We start from the raw sequence: 18,316 nt of genomic DNA, 5'->3' as shown, positions 1-18,316 counted from the left end.
GGATTTCCAAGTTCAAGTCCATGGAGTTGGCAGTAATTTTCCTTGAAGGTGAGGTTTAAGAGAGTCACTCTGTGAGAATAGCAAAAGAAAAATGAAAATCTCCTATTTGAAGTCCAATATGCTGCCCTTATTCCAAGTATATCAAATTTATCCTATGTTAAGGATACATGTACCTACTCATTATATCCTGATTTTAAGAATACATTGCAAAGCTGTGCTTCCAGTTTTAAATGCTCATGAACCTAGCTGGGCAGGTAGTATCTGTCCATCCCTCCCAAAGAAGGAAAAAAAGTCATGACTTCTTTATGTGTCTTGGACTCAATGCCTTGGAACCTGGCCCCTAAGTTTGAAGTCATTCTGGAAATGCTTAAAGCAAGGTGAAAAATCTAATTCCAGCCATTTGGTAGCAACTCTGGTCATGGGGGAAGGGGAGGAGAAATCAAATTTTTTTATTAACTCCCTAGGTTTGTCATCAGGTATACTATCCAATAAACAGGGTCTAAGACTGTACTCTGAGAAATCCTTAACAATGAAACCAAGAAATACATTCCCTAATAGAAACAACTGATAAAAATTAAACTAGCTATTAAGATCCTGAGGATATAATGATGAGAGAACTTAGGAATCTAAATCATATTGTTATAACTGGGCTTGCTTTGTGAAGGTCACTTCTGCTTGTTCTAATTCCCTAAGGAATTTTTTTGTTTTATTTTCCAGTAGCTGGTCCGGTCAGGAAGGAACTGACTATTCAGTGAGTAATGATATATATTAACCCCCCAAACAATGTCAGGCACTGGGAAGATGATTGGGAATTAAGATCAAGTCCAGCCCAGGAATGACTAAGGCCCATTATTGCTTTACATTCTGGAGCACCCCAAATTCACTGGGTGGGTCACCCATACAAGAATTAAATGATTTTTAAAAAATTTTAAGGCATTGGGGTTAAGTGACTTGCCTAAGGTCACACCACTAGGCAATTATTAAGTGTCTGAGGCTGGATTTGAATTCAGATCCTCCTGACTCCAGGCCTGGTGCTCTATCCACTGCACCACCTAGCTGCCCCAAGAATTAAATGGTTTTGACTAGCAACAGAGCAGTGAAGGCAACAATGGGCTAATATGTCACAGGATAGGTTGGGTAACAAAGTTATAGTGGATAGCACACAAATTGTACCAAATTAAATTTGCTATACTGGGTTTTACAGTGTGAGCTCCATGATGGCTGGCTTTGATTGTCCTTTGGGATTTTCTACTATATTATTAAAACTGACATTACAGCCTGCCTGTTATTACTGGCAAATGGCTTGTCTTAGTTTCATATGTGGACTGTGACTCAGAGCTACCACATTGCTAGAAAGCCTAATTGTCCGTTGTTATTCATATCAACTGAACATGTGACCCAGACTGACATCATTCAAACCAGTCTTCTCTACCCCTCCCTTTGGGTCACTGCCAAAGAGCCAGCTTTGTCCCTCAGAAATAATGTTCATTGTGGAAAGGGAAATTTAGGTTTTCCAAAAAGGAGCTAGACCTCGGCCTCTGGTATAATGCAAAAGAAGACACTCATGCATGTTTTATATACATATATTTCATGTACAAAGTTACATTCTGAACCCCAAGGATTCAATAATAGAAATAAATACTGAAATAACTACATTACTAGATGAACTATTTGCTCATAGAAACAAAGCCTCAACCTCAAATGACACAGTCAGAAACCGCTGTATGATAGCAGTACATGTCAGGTTACAGAGGCAAGTAGAACTTAGCATAAGATGTCCAGGATAAAACTAAAAAAAAAAAGACCATAAAATGTTTAAAATATGTTTTACAAGATTGAGAAATATGCAACTGAATTAACAAAATTAACAGTTTTGTTGAGAAAGAAAAAGTTATTTAGTGTATAGAAAATGCTCTTGAGGGGCAGCACCAGTGGTGACAGGGGCAGGAGGCGTAATTCTGTGGAAACATGTCCCAGTGTCCACTGAACTATACTTAGTTTTCTCCTATTCTTCCCAAAGTTTAGACAAGGGACTCAACCTGTCCCTATCTCAGTGGGGTCCATCAAGAAGAATCCTAAATAAGGTTGAATCCTTTGGTAATTTTCATAATACTCACAGGGAAATAAATATTCAGTTACACAAGCATTTGAACAGTGAGTAAAATAAACCAGAAGTTTTTGTTTTGTTACTAAGGCAGCCCATGTTAAAGTGTCTACTCTCTGTCAACTCTTATCTGTTCAAATGCAGGAAGACCTTTACAAAAAAAAGAATACAGCAGCTTTGAGAATTCATTTTCACCTTTGCCATGCAAAACATACTCATTCTGACAAGCTATGTGCTGCATATTTTGTGTTCCAAATGTTTTCACACCATCAACAAGCTGTAACCATCAAGATATTCATCCCTCTTTCTTTTAAATTTAAATCACTGATATTCATCTACATACCCTTAAAGACTGTGTAGTCCCTAGAGCAGATAGATGCTCCATATGCCACATGGGTCCTGGAGACTCACAATGCCATCAAGAGGCAATAAGTATTTCACCCAGTGTAACAAAAAAAAAAAAATTATCCATTATCCCTCATTTCTTTCAACAGGGTTTTTGTAGTTGTTATTGTCATGAAAACCAAAAAAACCACCCAAGGTAATAAACAACCATGTGGCAGTTTCACTGGTACTGTTTTTATCCTTTTTGGTCCATGCTAGAATTCTTTCTCTTTGTAGTTCTTTCCAAAAGACTGTCAACACAAGGGGAACATTACAGAGAACAAGCCATCATTGGGTCAAAGTCACATAGTCTCTGAATGAAATTTAAAACTCCAATAGAAAATCTTTGACCTCACCCCTAACCTTGCCACCACCAATATCTAAGATTATTTAGCACTAAATCAGCTAAATGCTTTGGATACCACTTAAGAAACTTGCATTTCTTATATTAAAGCCTACAACAGAAAAGAGAAGTAAATCACAATAACTGCCTTTTCCATCATTAGTGTTTTTTAATACATTTCTCTTTGAACCCTGATTTCCTAAATTTGATTCTGTCATGAAAACCTATGACTGCCTGATCATCAGTAAATGGGGGGTGTGTGAAACTCTGAGGTACTCACTTCCTAAGACCCCAGATTTCAATACAGAACATTTCATACATTTGTACAACTTCACTGAATAATAATTTTGTACTAAGTGCCAGAACAATTCACAAGAAGTTTTAGTTTTTAAAAACAAGGTCTCACCAAACAACTTGTGAAAGAATGGCCTTAGTCTAGGTGATCTAGAAAGAAAAAAAGTGTGTTCCTTTTGAAAAATGTAACTTTTTACTAAAATAGTTCTTCTTAATTCTGTGATAATTTTACTGTACAGACTCTATTCTGCTTACATATCAATAACAAAATGGGTTTCCAAGGACCCTTCAGGCTATTAAAATAGCAACTTACCTAAGCATTTTGGTGCAACAAGACATTGGCAGACACAGCACTCTCTTGTAGTTTTCAGAAACTTCTTTGCATGATAGGTCAGAGGGGAAAAAAAAACCCTGTCTGTTCAGAATGCTTAGGTAGTTTCATACATTCTTCTGCTTTTCCCTTTTTTTGAAGCAGTTCCTAGAATTTCGAATATCTACACTATAGGTTTTACATTTTAAAAAATTATCACTTAATTTATCTCTGCTTAAAATAACAGAGAAGGAAAACTAGAGATTATACACTTTAAAAAAGTTAAGGTGAGAATCATTATTGCAGCATTATGGTTTTAAAAACCAATCAAGTGAGAAAAATTGGTGTTAGAACCAGAATCTTTAATCTGGTTAAAAGAGAAGAAAGAGGGATGCCCACAGTGAATGAAGAGATATATTAAATCAGGAATACATATTGGCTTGGTTTCCCTCATGCATCTTTCTTCGTTAACCATGGCCTTTTTTCATCTCCCTATGGTGCAAAAACTTGGGTTATTTACATCTAGAGTGCCAAGTGCTAGCTGTTCTATAGTTTTACACATACAATAAAAAATACTTTCTCTAATCAGATCTCCCAGTTGATTAGGCTCTACTCCACTAATATTATAGCTTTAATCTTATTAACAGGTTAAGACCTCTTACAAAACAAATGGAAAAGAGGTGAATTTTTACATGGGATGAAAGAAATCAACTAAAAAAAAAAATCAACCAAAAAATGCCCCACCACCCCCTGTACAAGGAATACAAAACACAATTTTCCTTTTCAAAATCATCTCAGTGCTGAAGAATCTCTTTTTAAGCCTTATAATAACACACCTTTGGGACATATCAGTATGAAAGTGGGAGAGGCTGTTTTTCAAACAATTTAGGATATTCAGAGCAACAGTCCTCATAAATTTTAGAGCTCTAAGAAGTCAGAAACATGAAACTTTTATTTAAATAACATAGTCTTAATTTCTTTAATACAAACCCCACCCCCCTAAAATCTGATGGAAACAACAAAGTTTTATATACTATATAAACAAGATTTGTCAGATTTGAAAATGAAAGTTAAATTTACACTTTGTTTTTTGCCCTTCAAGGACATTTAGATAAATCCAGATGATTTCACCTGTTATTAGTTTTTGTCAGTTTTATAATACATTGGGGAAAACTTTACTATTTTACTTAATAGTACAGTGAGTTTAATTTATCAAGTGTTTTCCATCAACTCCACTATTAGTGACAGCTAAAAAGTGATTCCATCAAAAGAAGTGAATTATGTTAGACTGTGGTACAGTAAAACCACATGTGGATTGCTTATTACAGTTCACCAGTTTAAAGAAAGTAAACATTCTTTGATTTGTTCATAATACACTGAAGTTGCCTATAACACTGGTGTAGTAAAACAGCTAATTCCTGCATTGTTATGGTAGGACAGATTTTATACTATAAAGTTAACAGGAAAAATGCTCAAACATTATGGAGTGAAACTGATTCCACAAAAAGAGCATTAAATAAGGTGGGGATGGGGGGGAACCATGCAGAAGAGACTTCTCTCCTCCCCAGTTGTTTCTGCCGTATTCATTCACTGCCATGCATCACTTGCCACACTATCAAGTGACTTCTTTCAGCTTTGGCCACAGAGGGTTCAAGTGAGAGGGCATCTCCCAGGAGTTCTGAGTCTCCACCTTCATCACCTGATGGAAAGAAGAAAAGGCAGACTCAAGTGAGCTGGATGTGCCAAACACCAGCAGGGAGAAGTGCTGCCAGCTCAGCAGACCTGTCATTCCTGCTCAATCCAATAAGCTGAGGCACAAATTTGTCTCTCACCTTAGTGAACACAAAAGTAACATGAAGAATAAATACTATTAATACAAGCCATTACTAAACTGTAAAAAGAGCAAAGTCATTTTCTAGACTAGATTTGTGAAAGGTGGTTGATTATAGAATGTTGGAAAGTAATCTAAAACAGTGACTCATTGACATCTATAGAAAAACAAATACCTTTAAGCAGACTAGTTCTGTACATGTCTCACATGAACAGACTTCTTAGACTCTCAAACTGTGACACAAAAGCTGCTATAATGAGAAAGTTATAGATATAGACAAATCACTTCACAAAATTTGTGAAGGTTCATCAGCAATGATGAGGGTCTTCTAATAGGTCAGATTTGCAGATTAGAAAAAGGATATTTCAGTATTCTCCTCCAATTCCATATGAAGCCAAATCTGTTATCCACCTAACACTCATTAGTCACTTTAGATTTTCCTCCTCTGACTTCTAGTTCTTTAATTAATAGTCTAGGACTTAATAGGCATGGGGGAAAGGTGGGTGAAAATGCAGTTAAGGTAATTTCTGCTGAAAACAAAGTCAATAGATCAATAAGCATTTGTTAAATTCCTACTATGTACTTAGTCCTATGCTTTTTAAAGCACTTGGTGCATTTTTAAACTGAGGCACCATGCTGTTTGTAGAAGATCATGAGCAGAGTTTCTCTACTCTTTTCTATATACTCACATCACTGTATGCTTAGCATACTGACTCATGATTGATACAACTAATCTTGATGTTATACAACACTGTAACTCTGAAATAACCTCATGATAACTGGCTTCTAATGATGCCAGGAGTTCCAGCAAGCTCACCAAAAAGGCCTGCACTAATGGACACTGGGGATAAAAAGATGCTGCTTACTTGCTTGGTTTGGGAAGTTACGAGTCTTAGAATGTGCTATAGTGTTTGGAGATTACAGTTGGCCAAAAGAAAGCACTGAAGGAGCTGAAGACCAAAAGTGAGATGGGAGCATCTAAAGAATATTTGAACTCTTTTTAAACACAGCACTGCTCTATACATCTCTACCATGATCTTTATAAAGTCAGTGTGAATATAGAAGTTACATACTTTAAAAGCCGTGGTGAATAAAATAAATTTTGTGGAAACGTGTGTGGGGGGGAGCATGTTATGCTTTCTACACTTTGTTCCTGTTAAAACAATGGATCTGAATTGGTAAATATGACAAGAGATGGGAATAGGAGGGATTATGGAAAGAGAGGCACATTCATGAAATATTGATGGAGTGCTGAACTGGTAAAAACCATTTTAGAAAACTATTTGAAAATAGGCCACATACATACCAAAAAATCCTTATAGCAACACTTATGAAAGTACTAAAAACAAAATAGATGTCCAACAACTAGAAGATAACTAATCAGGCTGTGGTCCAAGAATATAACGGTATATTACTGTGCTTGTTAAAAAAAAACAATGATTATGATGAATAAAGAAAATCATGGAAATTTACTACCAAGTAAATTAACTAGGAAACTAGCAAAGAAAAATAATACATAAAAATGACTACAGCAAAGTAAACTTAAAGAAAAAAATCTTTCCAGTCACCTTGACTTAAGTTACTGAAACAAAGAGGCCATATAGGATCAATTTCCCATTTTATAAAGCAATTTAAAAAACAATGTGTTCTAGGATCCAAAACAAAGCTTTAACTACAACCATCAAAGAAATCAAGTAGTATTTATTTTTAAAAAGCACCATTTCTCAAATGACCTATTTTCCAGTCTATCTTCATGAAATACTACCAACATCTTAATTTATTTTTTATTAACTTTTTCCCCCACTTAGTATGAGAAGGAATATTCACCTTAAAGAAGAAACTTGAAAATCACATTAAAAAAATTTTTTAATTATTTTTAAAAGTATTTTATTCATTTATTCCTTTGTCTGGCTTTCTACTTCTGACCAGCTACCATATTTCCTACCATGACAACGTTCTGAGATCCAGAACATTACACCAAGCTTTACAATGAACACTTGAAATATCAACTCGAATCCCTGACATTTTCCTATTAGAATCTGTGATCACGTGACATAATGGCATTGGTATATGACTCCCAAAGTTCTAAATCCTTAATTCTGGATCAATGTACACTCTAAAAACATAGTTTTCCTAAATAACACACTCTCTCTCTCTCTCTCCCTCCCTCCCTCTCTCTCTCTCTCTCTCTCTCAATTGGGGATACAAATCTATCTTACTCTAGAGGAAAATAGGAGAGAATGGGGCAGCTAGGTGGTGCAGTGGATAGAGCACTGGCCTTGGAGTCAGGAGTACCTGAGTTCAAATCTGGCCTCAGACACTTAATAATTACCTAGCTGTGTGGCCTTGGGCAAGCCATTTAACCCCATTGCCTTGAAAAATCTTAAAAAAAAAATAGGAGAGAAAAGGGATGGGAGAAAGGACAGGGAGAGGGGGAGGGGGAAGGGGAGTGTAGGGGATAGAAGAGGGAAGCTTATTGGAGAGGGTAGTCAGATACAACACACTTTTGAGGACAGGGTGAAAGGAGAGAGAATAGAATAAATGGGGGAGGGGGAAATAGGATGGAGGGAAATCCAGGTAACAATAGCAACTGTAGAAAAAAATATTGAAGCAATTTCTCTGATGGATTTATGATGAAGTATGCAATCCATCCCAGAGAGAGAGCTGATGGTGTTTGAATGGAGACTGAAGCACACTCTTTTCCCTCCCACTATGTTGAGACTTGCTTTTTCATGAAGCTGGAGTAAAAAAATGTAAAATTAAACTAGACCTCCAATGTTTCTTTTAATGCTTTATTTATCACTCTATAATCCTATGCTATAGAGATCTCCTAAGGAGAATGGTTCCCTGTTCTAATTAAGAAGATGGCCCAAACCATACCTGCACATGAAATCCCAAGTGATTGATATACTCACCCATTCTGAAATCTATATATCCCTCTCCTCCACTTATCACAAGCATGGACTTCAAGGGATTCTGGCTGGATTCCTGTACAGGTGGTCCTGGCTTTTCACCTGCTAGTTCTATGCCACTGCCACTGCCACTGCCACAACCACCGACCCCACCACCACTGCTGCCACCACCAGCAGTAGCACTTGGTGAACTGATCACCTGACCTGTTTCAGAGGGGAACAAAATTAAATGTTACATACATCAATTGATTTACATCACACAGAAAAGCTAGATGTTTTCAGATCATGCACAAATGTCATCGATAGGGTTTTCTCAATTAAGATCTCTCTTTTACCAGTCTGGTAATTTGATTTAACTCAACAAGCAGTTACTGACTACCTAACAATATATTTAATACCTGGATTTTGATTAGGTTTTTTCCTAGCTATTTCTTCAATCCAATTATGTTACCGTAAATACTGAAGAAAAAAAAGGGGGGGATGATTTCCATGAAGTAACAGACCCCATAGCTTTTCATTTGTTTTTTCCCCCATAGCTTTTCACAAGTAAGTGTGTCTACATTCAAATAAGTCTGTAAGTTTGCTTACAAGTAGGAATTTTTTAAGTTGACCAACTATAAAAAAAAAGCCAAAATAGTGGATCCAAAAGCAACATGAAAATAATCACATGGATAATCTGGCAAGCAGAATCCCTCTCACCTGGTACTGCAACAAAGAATTTGACAGCATCCCGGTGTCCATGGAAGCAGAGTTGCGCATGAGCCATTGAACAATATGGTATAAATGTTCCTGGAGTTACTTTATCACTATTTTCATCACCATACACACGGATTACACTTCCAGGACGGTTTCCAGGTCCTACAGAGGTTTTATTTGCTAAAAAAAAGAAAACCAAATACCAAATGTTTTCCCTTGAAAAATGTTGCTGGTGTGAGAGGTTATTGGTTAATCCTTAAGGTATCATCTAAAAAGCTACAGCCATTGAGATAAAATGAAACAGAAGGGCAGCAATGCCAATTCAAGACAGAGCTGGGAAAAGAGAGCATGCTAGTTATTTTGAAGTACCTCAGTATATGGATTAGGGGATTTGCCAGTCTAGCAGTTATCAAAACTTAATTTTTAAACAAATCGTGTAAAAAATACTATTTGTAAACTAAAGAGTTCAAGTGTTATAGTTGAAATTATGTTCTTTCATTTGGAAAAATAAACCAATTTTGTAGCCTAAAAAAGCAGACTTCCAATGGCCAAGTGTATTTTTGAAAATAAAATCTGTCTTTAGAGTTAGATCGCTTCATATAATGAGTATCCCCTCAGTCACAAGCAGAATACGTCCCTCCTCTAGCCAGAAAGGAATGTAAAAAACAATCCAGCTACTCTTTCTGGCTAGAACTTCTGCTGAGTAACTTTAAAATCAGCTAGACATACAAACCACCCCCACTCCAAAGACTAGTCAATGAGTGAAGGAAACATGACTGATAACAGGAGTAAACAATGTAGATTAATGATAGTTTTAAGAGATGGTTTCATGTTTTTACTGGAAGAAAAACAAAGCCTGGATGGAAGTTCAGCTGCAACAAAAGATGATACAGACTAAACTGCTGAGCAGATTTGGTGGCCATGTAGCAAACAAACAAAGAGAAAACTGCTGCAGAGTAGTGATTGAGAGTGAATGGCATTAGGAACAGAGAAGGGGTATTTTATTCTAAGTGAAACAGCCTCAATAGTGGCCATTAGCAGCCCGGAAATAGATTTTGGTTCAGGATCTGCACTTACCCCTCAGCCCCAGTAAACGTCCCTGGTGGAGGATTACAGCTACAGTGAGAAAGGAGGAAGGGGGAAATGGATAGGTATATGACAGTAGAGGAGAAGAAGAATGTGAGTCACTTTCATGTTTTGGTATCTGATGAATTGGAGCTCTAAAGCTCCTTACTAAATTAATAAAATCCCAAAAGGAATAAGAGAAAGCAAAACAAATGGGAGGTTCTTGTTTTCAAAAGTTCAGCCTAGAAGAAAAAAATCTTTAACATTACTAGTTTCAATGAATCTGAATTGAAGGTTAGGAATTTAAACACAGGTGGTTTTCTATTATACCAGTTTTTCCGTTTTCGTTCTTTTTACAAAGGAATGCTGCTGGATTAAGACTATTCCAAAATGAAATTGTCCCCTATAAAGTATTAAGACAGACAAAATCTGTGATCCCTTACAAAAAGTAAAATGGTTACCAAGGATAGAAGATGCTTCATTTAAAGTAACACTTAAAGTCACAAGGTTTGGCTTTAATCAACTGCCCTGATCACATGATCCCTATTAGCTCAGTTGCCACAGAGCAAAGTACTGATTTTTTGCAGATGGTACACTCAATTTATCAAAGAGTATTTACTGTGTTTAAACACCTTATTTTTCACAGAAAAATGAATAATTCAGCACTATAAATCTATGACTACCAATAGGCAGGGACATCAGGATCCTAAAGGTTTTGGGTGTTTGTTTTTAAGGTAGGAAGGAAAGAAGAAAAGATATAATAATCTATTTATAATCTAAAACATCATCTTGTTAGCTTTATTTATTTTACAGAATGAGGTACTTGGCTGCCTTTCTTCTCTTCCTCCCTGGGAATCATTATTGAACATGCAACATAAAAACACTTATTCAATGGATGAGCAATGTAATGGAACACGGTATGAGAAACATGCAATGCATGTGCTGTTCACAAAAGCTCTCCAATCACATCTTGCCAAACTGCACACAATACATATTTTCAAATTCAATGTTGACTTCTTTTTCAGAAATTTCATTATACTGTTTTCAAGAGTTTATGTATACGCATATTATATACATATATATATGTATATATATGCATATCTATATGTGTCTCTCTCTATATATATATTTTAACCTAGGTTTAAGCATATGAGAAACAGAGGCGGCTAGGTGGTGCAGTGGATAGAGCACCGGCCCTGGAGTCAGGAGTACCTGAGTTCAAATCTAGTATCAGACACTTAATAATTTCCTAGCTGTGTGGCCTTGGGTGAGCCACTTAACCCCATTGCATTGCAAAGAAAAAAAAAGCATATGAGAAACAACAAAAACTTTATTAGGGAATATTTTAAAATGCATATTTCAAGTTTTATAACTGAAAAAGAAAAAGAATAGCCTAAAGGAAAAAACTCTTTAAAAACAAGATCCTGAATTAAGTGGAAGGTATTTCTAATAGTAAAATATATTCATTTCAAAATATGAATTCTGGTACATGTAAACTATACATAGAAAATGGCTAGATTTTTGCCAGCAGTTTATTTTTGGAGTTCCTACAAATGTACTAGGACCACAAAAGGCTTTTCTTTACCTGAAATAAGGAAACACTTTAAGATGATGACTATTTTCTAAAACATGCCTATATCCATTCCTACTGTAATCCAAAATTTACTTACTTTCTGTTAGCGGGATGGAGATAATGACACCATTTCCTGTCCCCACCCATAAACGATTACAAGATACCATAAGAGCTGTGATTCTCACAAAAGAGAAGCCCAATTTTCCAGTACCTATACAAATAAAAAATGAAACAAAATTATTAATGCATAAATCAATACAGCAAGAAACATTTATTAAGCCCATAAGTTGACACTTATGAGACCTGTGACAGATGCTAAAAATATAAACAGAAAATGAGACAGTTTCTTCCTTCCAGAGACTTATATTCAAGGGGTGGCTAGGTGGCGCAGTCAATAAAGCACTGACCCTGGAGTCAGGAGTACCTGGGTTCAAAACCGGTCTCAGATACTTAATAATTACCTAGCTGTGTGGCCTTGGGTAAGCCACTTAACCCCATTTGCCTTGCAAAAAAGACCTAAAATGAAATAAAATAAAAAGAGACTTATATTATTCTACTGGTAGATACATTTTCAGAGATATGCCGGATATATGGAAAACAAACACAGTGATGAGGTAGGAGAGCACTACCTAGGGGAAATCAAAAGCTTTTTGAAGGAAGGCAGAAATAAAGTGTTCCAGGACTGGGGAACAGCCTTTGCAAAAGCATGTGAAAAGAAAAAGTAGTTCCATAAGGCTGGTATTTGAGGTGGGGGGTAGAAAACTGATTGAAGCTAAATTGTGAATGGCTTTAAATAAAAAATAGAGCAGTCTGTGCTTTAGCCTAAAGGCAGTGGGGATCCACTGAAGCTTCATGAGCATAGGAGGGACATGAACAAATTTATACTTTAGGAATATTGATTTGCCTATTTTATGGAGACCGGATTATAGAGAAGAAATGAGGACATGAACTGGGCTGTGATTAAAGTAAAGAAGAACGGGTGATGCAAGAGATGCTGAGGAATAAATAATGAACTGAGTAAGATTTACCAACTGGATGAATATAGAAGGGTGGAGAAAGAAGGAAGAAGCATTTACAAGTTTTGTTTGGTAGAACTAGATCAGAGGCTAAGAAGATGGGAAAGGGGTCAGGCTGAGGGAAGAGTTGAGGATGCCTATGATATTGGGAACATGAGTGACTCAAAGGCTGAATCCCAGATAATGAACTAAAAGGGACTTTAGAGGCCCTCATTTTAAAGATGAGGAAGAGGAATCCTTGAGAGGTAAAGTGCTTTGTTCATGGTCAGTTAAGGAGCAAGTTAGGAGTGTCATTCAGTTCACTTGACTATCCACTCAGCCGCCTGTCTCTGCATAGACCCATGAATCTCAATCCATTTCCCCACTGCTCCTACCTTATAAACCTATTCTCCTTCATTAGACCTTCAATCAGATCATTATCCCTGCTCTGAGTGATCTTATTTCCAAATTAACTCTTTTGGTTAGTCCCTGTCTTCTACTATGGAGTCTATTTCCACTTTGTTCCCTCAATTAGATTTTTACCAAAGCAAGGTAATCCTTTTATTCCTCCCCACTTTATTCTCTATTTCATTTCTTCCAGAATTTATTTCAAATCTTCTCTCCTTTCCTCAAATTTACCACATTTTTTCTGCTCTTTTCAATGAGGTGAGGACTATTACTTTTTACTTCATAGAGAAGTATTTTGTTTTTAAAAAAACATTCTGAGTCTGAGATGCCTATGAGCCTCCAAGTAGAGATACAGGAGAGAAATGAAGGTTGGATGTCACTTTCTTACAGCTGATAAGGTCTAGGACAGAACAGCATGGGACATAGAATACGATCCTACAAAAGAAACCAAGAAGAATCCCTTGACAGGTGGAAAGAGAAGCATGATGGCTGACATGAAAACTCAGAGAGGAGAGAGGATCATGACAGAGGAGATTGCTATAGCATCAAATGATGCAGAGCAGTCAAGGGAGAGAAGGGTTGAGAAAAGGAGATGATTTTAGAATAAGGAGTTCATTGCTGACCTCAGAAATAGTAATTTCAGCTGAATGAGAAAGCATGAATTAATGTCTTATAAAAGTCTTCTCCCACTATAAGATTAAAGCTCTATTTATAAGAAGAATTTCTACAAATTCATATACCTTGATTCTCCACATAGGACTTCAAACAATTAAACAAAATATTTTCTCTGCTCAGCTCTTATGGGAATTGTTACAAGATAAAACAATAAGAGACTTACCTAGCATTTTGCTTACATAAGGCTCGATGTCCACATCCTGTAGATGCTGATATGTATGTGCATGATAGAGACGGAGGGTAGAATCCAAACGAATTGAGACCCACACCCCATCACCAACCCATGCCAGCTGTCTCACTTGGCTCTCTTTCCGTGGGTGGGCATCAAATGATTTCTAGGAAAGATTCAAATGTCATAGTTAGTTTGGCTATAAAGAATTTCATTTTTATAATATTTTCAAGGCAGTAGTGTTGGTCTTGTGCTCTGAAAGTGGTAAACTATCATTTACAAAAAGGCTACAGTTCTAATACATAATTGCTCCAAGAAAGAACACAACTTAAGTATTGGTAACAAATGGACACTGCATGATATCTCAACACTGTACTTTATCAAAGATATGAAAACCATATTAAGGATTTAAAAGAAAATTCCTTCAACTGTGAGACATAATATCTCTCAGCCCTCCAACAAACAAACACAAGCATAGAGATATCCAGAGCATGATAATCAAAGAAGAATAGAATGTCAAAAATGGAGGGACCTTTGCAATCATGCAGTCACATTCTGGCTACTCTACAGGAAGAAACTGAGTTCTGGAAAGATGAAATGGTCACAGACTTTGAGATTAATACTAATAAAACTCATGAGTAGAACTCTGGTCTTCTGATGTTCAGCTAAGTCCTCTTTTTAATCACTGCCATCCCCAATTCAGGCCCACAGTATAACCTTGCTCTGGGGAGAGGGAAAGAGGGAGTATTCTTGAGGAGACAATGTCATTTACTTCACTGACACAAATTGGAGGGAAAAAATCCTGCCACAGTCACACCTATGGCTTTATGAATTGTACTATGGTCTAAGTTGGTAGAATATTTGTACTTCATTAGGGTCTTCAAGTATAATTCCAGCCTACAACTGCCTTCTATCTGTTGCCTGTCAAGCAAGGAAAATCTTATCTCTAGTTATGTGGCTACCATGAGATAGAATTCTTTTTTTTTTTGCAAGGCAATGGGGTTAAGTGGCTTGCCCAAGGCCACACAGCTAGGTAATTATTAAGTGTCTGAGGCCGGATTTGAACTCAGGTACTCCTGACTCCAAGGCCAGTACTCTATCCACTGCACCAGCTAACTGCCCCCGAGATAGAATTCTTTGATCAACCCCATGGTCAAATGGGTTAAACTCAATCAACTCAGTGAACTGTTAAGTGTGTGTGTGTATGGAGAGAAATGTGTGTTTTGGGGAGAGTAGTGAAAATCCCCAACAAAAATGGAATATGGGATACTAAGAATATCAGTTTTTATAACAATTATAACTTAATCATTGGTATATTCTAAATGGTAAATACATATCTAAGGAGTAGATATATTACAGAGAAACAGAATCATATAAATCTTGGTCTCATCACATACTAAAAAAGGGAAGGAGGTTAGCTCACAGGTTCTCCCTGAATAGGTAAATGAAGATAAAATAGGGTTTATTCTTCACTTAAAGGCAATAAGAAATAATTTCATGGAGCATTTGGTCATTTTCCTTTACAATGTCCATGTTTTATCATTAGCTTCTGCATTTGCTCCAACCTAACCATTCATACTCTTCCCAGACTCCCCAGGCAAAGAAAAAAAAAGAAAAAAATCAACTTGAATATAACTACAGCTTATGCAACACCTGTTACAGAAGAGGAGGAGCTACAGAAATTCTAAAAAGAAACTTAGTAAAATCCTCCAAATTGGATCAACATATATTTGAATCACTTCCATGCAAAGGTAGGCACAGGTTTGCAGAAAAATATGCTGGAAACCATGGATCAAGATGGAACTACACAGAGACCTCACAGCTATCCATCATAAATACTTTCTTCAAAAACAGTGCTGAGAGGTACTTAATATAATGAACACCAAAGAATACCAAAAGTGAAATTTATTAAATTTTTAATGAGGAGGTAAAGATTGGTTAATGATGTACAGTCATGTCTAAACCACCTAGCTGTTCATGAACATCTACAGACTACAAATTTATTATAAAGCAAAGACCAAAATCAATAAAGGGAATCAAAATGAGGAAAAAAATAATGTGAAATCAACTCAACCTGGCATTTAAATGAGACTGTGATGGTAGAAAAAGAATATGGCAATAGCAGCTTAGAATGTAAACCTGTTTATAAAACCCTACAGAGGATATAAGACTATAAGAAGTGTAATTACCAAGACACAGGGAAGTAATTGGAGGGGAAAAACAAGTTCAAAAAACCTAACCCTAACCCCACTCCCTAAGGATGATTCTTCAAGGAAAACAATAAGTAAAAAGATGTAAGTATTCTAAACTTGTATTTCATAAACTCTCCTCATCATTAAGAACAATATAGCTTCCACTTGAGAACTCTATCATCACAGTCCCATAAATTCTACAGGAAGATCTGGAGGCAAGAAATAGCTACAACAGACTGACCACATAAAGAATAGGCCTATGCTGAAGGCAACTCTATTTTGAGTATATCAATAAAGACTGATCCTCAAGATATTTTAAAGAGGAGATACCAAAAGCAAAGGGGAAAATTCTAAGCCTTAATATTTGTCCAAAAAGGTAGTCTGAGAAAATATCAATTAACTAGCAATCTATATATCTTTCTCCATTTCTATATTCATGGACCAAAAGATGGTGCAGCAGAAAGAGCACCAGTCCTGGAGTCAAGAGGACCTGAGTTCAAATTCAGCCTAAGACACTTAATACTTAGCTATGTGAACTTGGGCAAGTCACTTAACCCCATTGCCTTGCAAAAATTAAAAAAAAAATAAGTATATTCATACAGAATGTCTCTGATGATACATGTGATTAAAGGTTTTCCTCAAAAGTGTCTCATATGCACATGTCACAATCATACAAAAAAGATGCAGCACAACAGATGTAACATGTTGGGTAGCCTGTGATCACTAATATCAAGTGAGACATAAAATAAGGAGAAACATGCTAGTTAAAGGAATTTGCCACCACCACCATGGTAATGTTCCATTGCAAATGAGTCCAAATGAAAAGAAGTAGTCCCTAAAGAAGGCCAGGTCATCCAGATGCTCCTTTTTGTGGATAATAATGTGCTATTTGTATCAAACTCTAGAACTTTGCGAGGCTTCCTAAATGAGATCAAGAAATGATTAAATGAAAAATGAGGAAGAAGTATGATAGGCAACTGATTAGTTTGATTTATAACATTAGGTAGATACTGGGAATGAACAATGGACAGGGCTGAGAATTGAATGGGAGCAGAATTAATGGACCTGCTTTTGGAGAACTATTCAGTGCTTTCAAACCTAAGCTTTACTGTAAAACATCTGTGCACCAGTCTGCTCTGTTGTGTTGTATAACAGTGAACTGGGAATATTAGTCTCCAAAGAATTAAAGTCATGGGTCACTCAAAGGGAAATGAAAAGCTGTGAGATGAATCTGGATGAACTACTACTACTATGCAGGAGTAAGTATGAGCAGCCTAAAGGATATCATTGATCAAGTACAAAGGGAAAGGAAGCATGCCACATATTTAGTGACAGGGAGGCTCATCATGCCCCACCTGAATCCAGGTACTACTAAGAACCTGAAAGCAAGTTTCACCAAAAGACCAGACAGAGCCCTCTGGATGATCGATGGATCTTATGCAATAAGAAGGCCCAGATGAGCTGTGCTCTCAATGACTGGGGACGATTATCATCAATAAACACTTCAATGGCTCTGAACTCAGGAACACCAACAACTTGTATTTCCCAACTTGTTTCAATCACAGGTACTACTGTGAATCTAAATGGAGAACTTGGAGATAATTTTTCCTGGTACAATTAAAAAGCAGGAGTGTTCAACTACAACTTTCTCATGCATATGGAAGTTTTATTTGTTGCCGTAAGTTCGCTACAGATGTCCCTTGATCCTCACAAAAACCCTATTATTATCACACACACACACACACACACACACACACACACACACACACACCCTTTACATGTAAAGAAACAGCAGGTAAGAGAGTAACATATCCAAGATCATACAAGTTAGTAGGCAGCAAGCACTGAATTCTTCCTGACTCCAAGTTCACCATGCTGCCTCCCAATACATCTCCACACCCACTCACCCTTAATGCTCTATATTTCATCATATAAATGGAATTAAATATACACATGTAAACTAATCTCCTCTAAATCCAAGTTACTATGAATGCTATCATCCTTGGTGGGGAACTGGCAAAGATTACAATGAAAAAGCCCAGCCTGTACAAAGGATAGTTTTGAAGCATTCTGAAGTAAGAGAAAAGTGATATGGCTCACATTCTATAGAGGATAAAAATAAAAGACACTGCATCAGCAAACAATGGGTTTTTAACTTGCCTCTATTTTCATGGCCTTTGGTTGAACCACATAGATTTTATTCCTGTAGCCACACCAGACTTTATCATGTACCACAGTCATGCATCGGATTGAATGGTGAGGCCGTCCTAGGTCCAAAAGGTGATAGTTTGACAAATCCCACTGACCATCTTTAAAATAAGAAACAGAACAAAACAATGTTTAATTAAATAATTAAGTTGTTATG

At 36.6% G+C, this 18,316-nt stretch overlaps 1 protein-coding gene across 6 annotated transcripts in view; it reads right to left on the bottom strand.

Moving 5' to 3' along the window:
- Positions 1 to 4,369: 4,369 nt before the first annotated feature.
- Positions 4,370 to 18,316, bottom strand: part of SPAG9 (sperm associated antigen 9) — a 168,649-nt gene continuing 154,702 nt past the window's right edge. For 4 of the 6 annotated variants that reach the window (XM_074223706.1, XM_074223710.1, XM_074223711.1 and 1 more), the window contains 7 exons: positions 18,112 to 18,260; positions 13,754 to 13,925; positions 11,610 to 11,723; positions 9,952 to 9,990; positions 8,878 to 9,054; positions 8,182 to 8,382; positions 4,370 to 5,134 (listed from right to left, as the gene is read on the bottom strand). In XM_074223706.1, coding sequence (XP_074079807.1) covers positions 5,019 to 5,134; positions 8,182 to 8,382; positions 8,878 to 9,054; positions 9,952 to 9,990; positions 11,610 to 11,723; positions 13,754 to 13,925; positions 18,112 to 18,260 — 968 coding nt within the window. In that variant the 3' untranslated portion in view covers positions 4,370 to 5,018. The remainder of the gene's footprint in view (positions 5,135 to 8,181; positions 8,383 to 8,877; positions 9,055 to 9,951; positions 9,991 to 11,609; positions 11,724 to 13,753; positions 13,926 to 18,111; positions 18,261 to 18,316) is intronic. The other 2 variants (XM_074223707.1, XM_074223709.1) reach the window with 1 other exon arrangement.

The sequence above is a fragment of the Macrotis lagotis genome, chromosome 2, assembly GCF_037893015.1.
Source record: "Macrotis lagotis isolate mMagLag1 chromosome 2, bilby.v1.9.chrom.fasta, whole genome shotgun sequence".
NCBI classification, from domain to species: Eukaryota; Metazoa; Chordata; class Mammalia; order Peramelemorphia; family Peramelidae; genus Macrotis; species Macrotis lagotis.
Note: the sequence above shows the minus strand (reverse complement) of the source record. Positions and strands in the feature narration are given on the sequence as shown.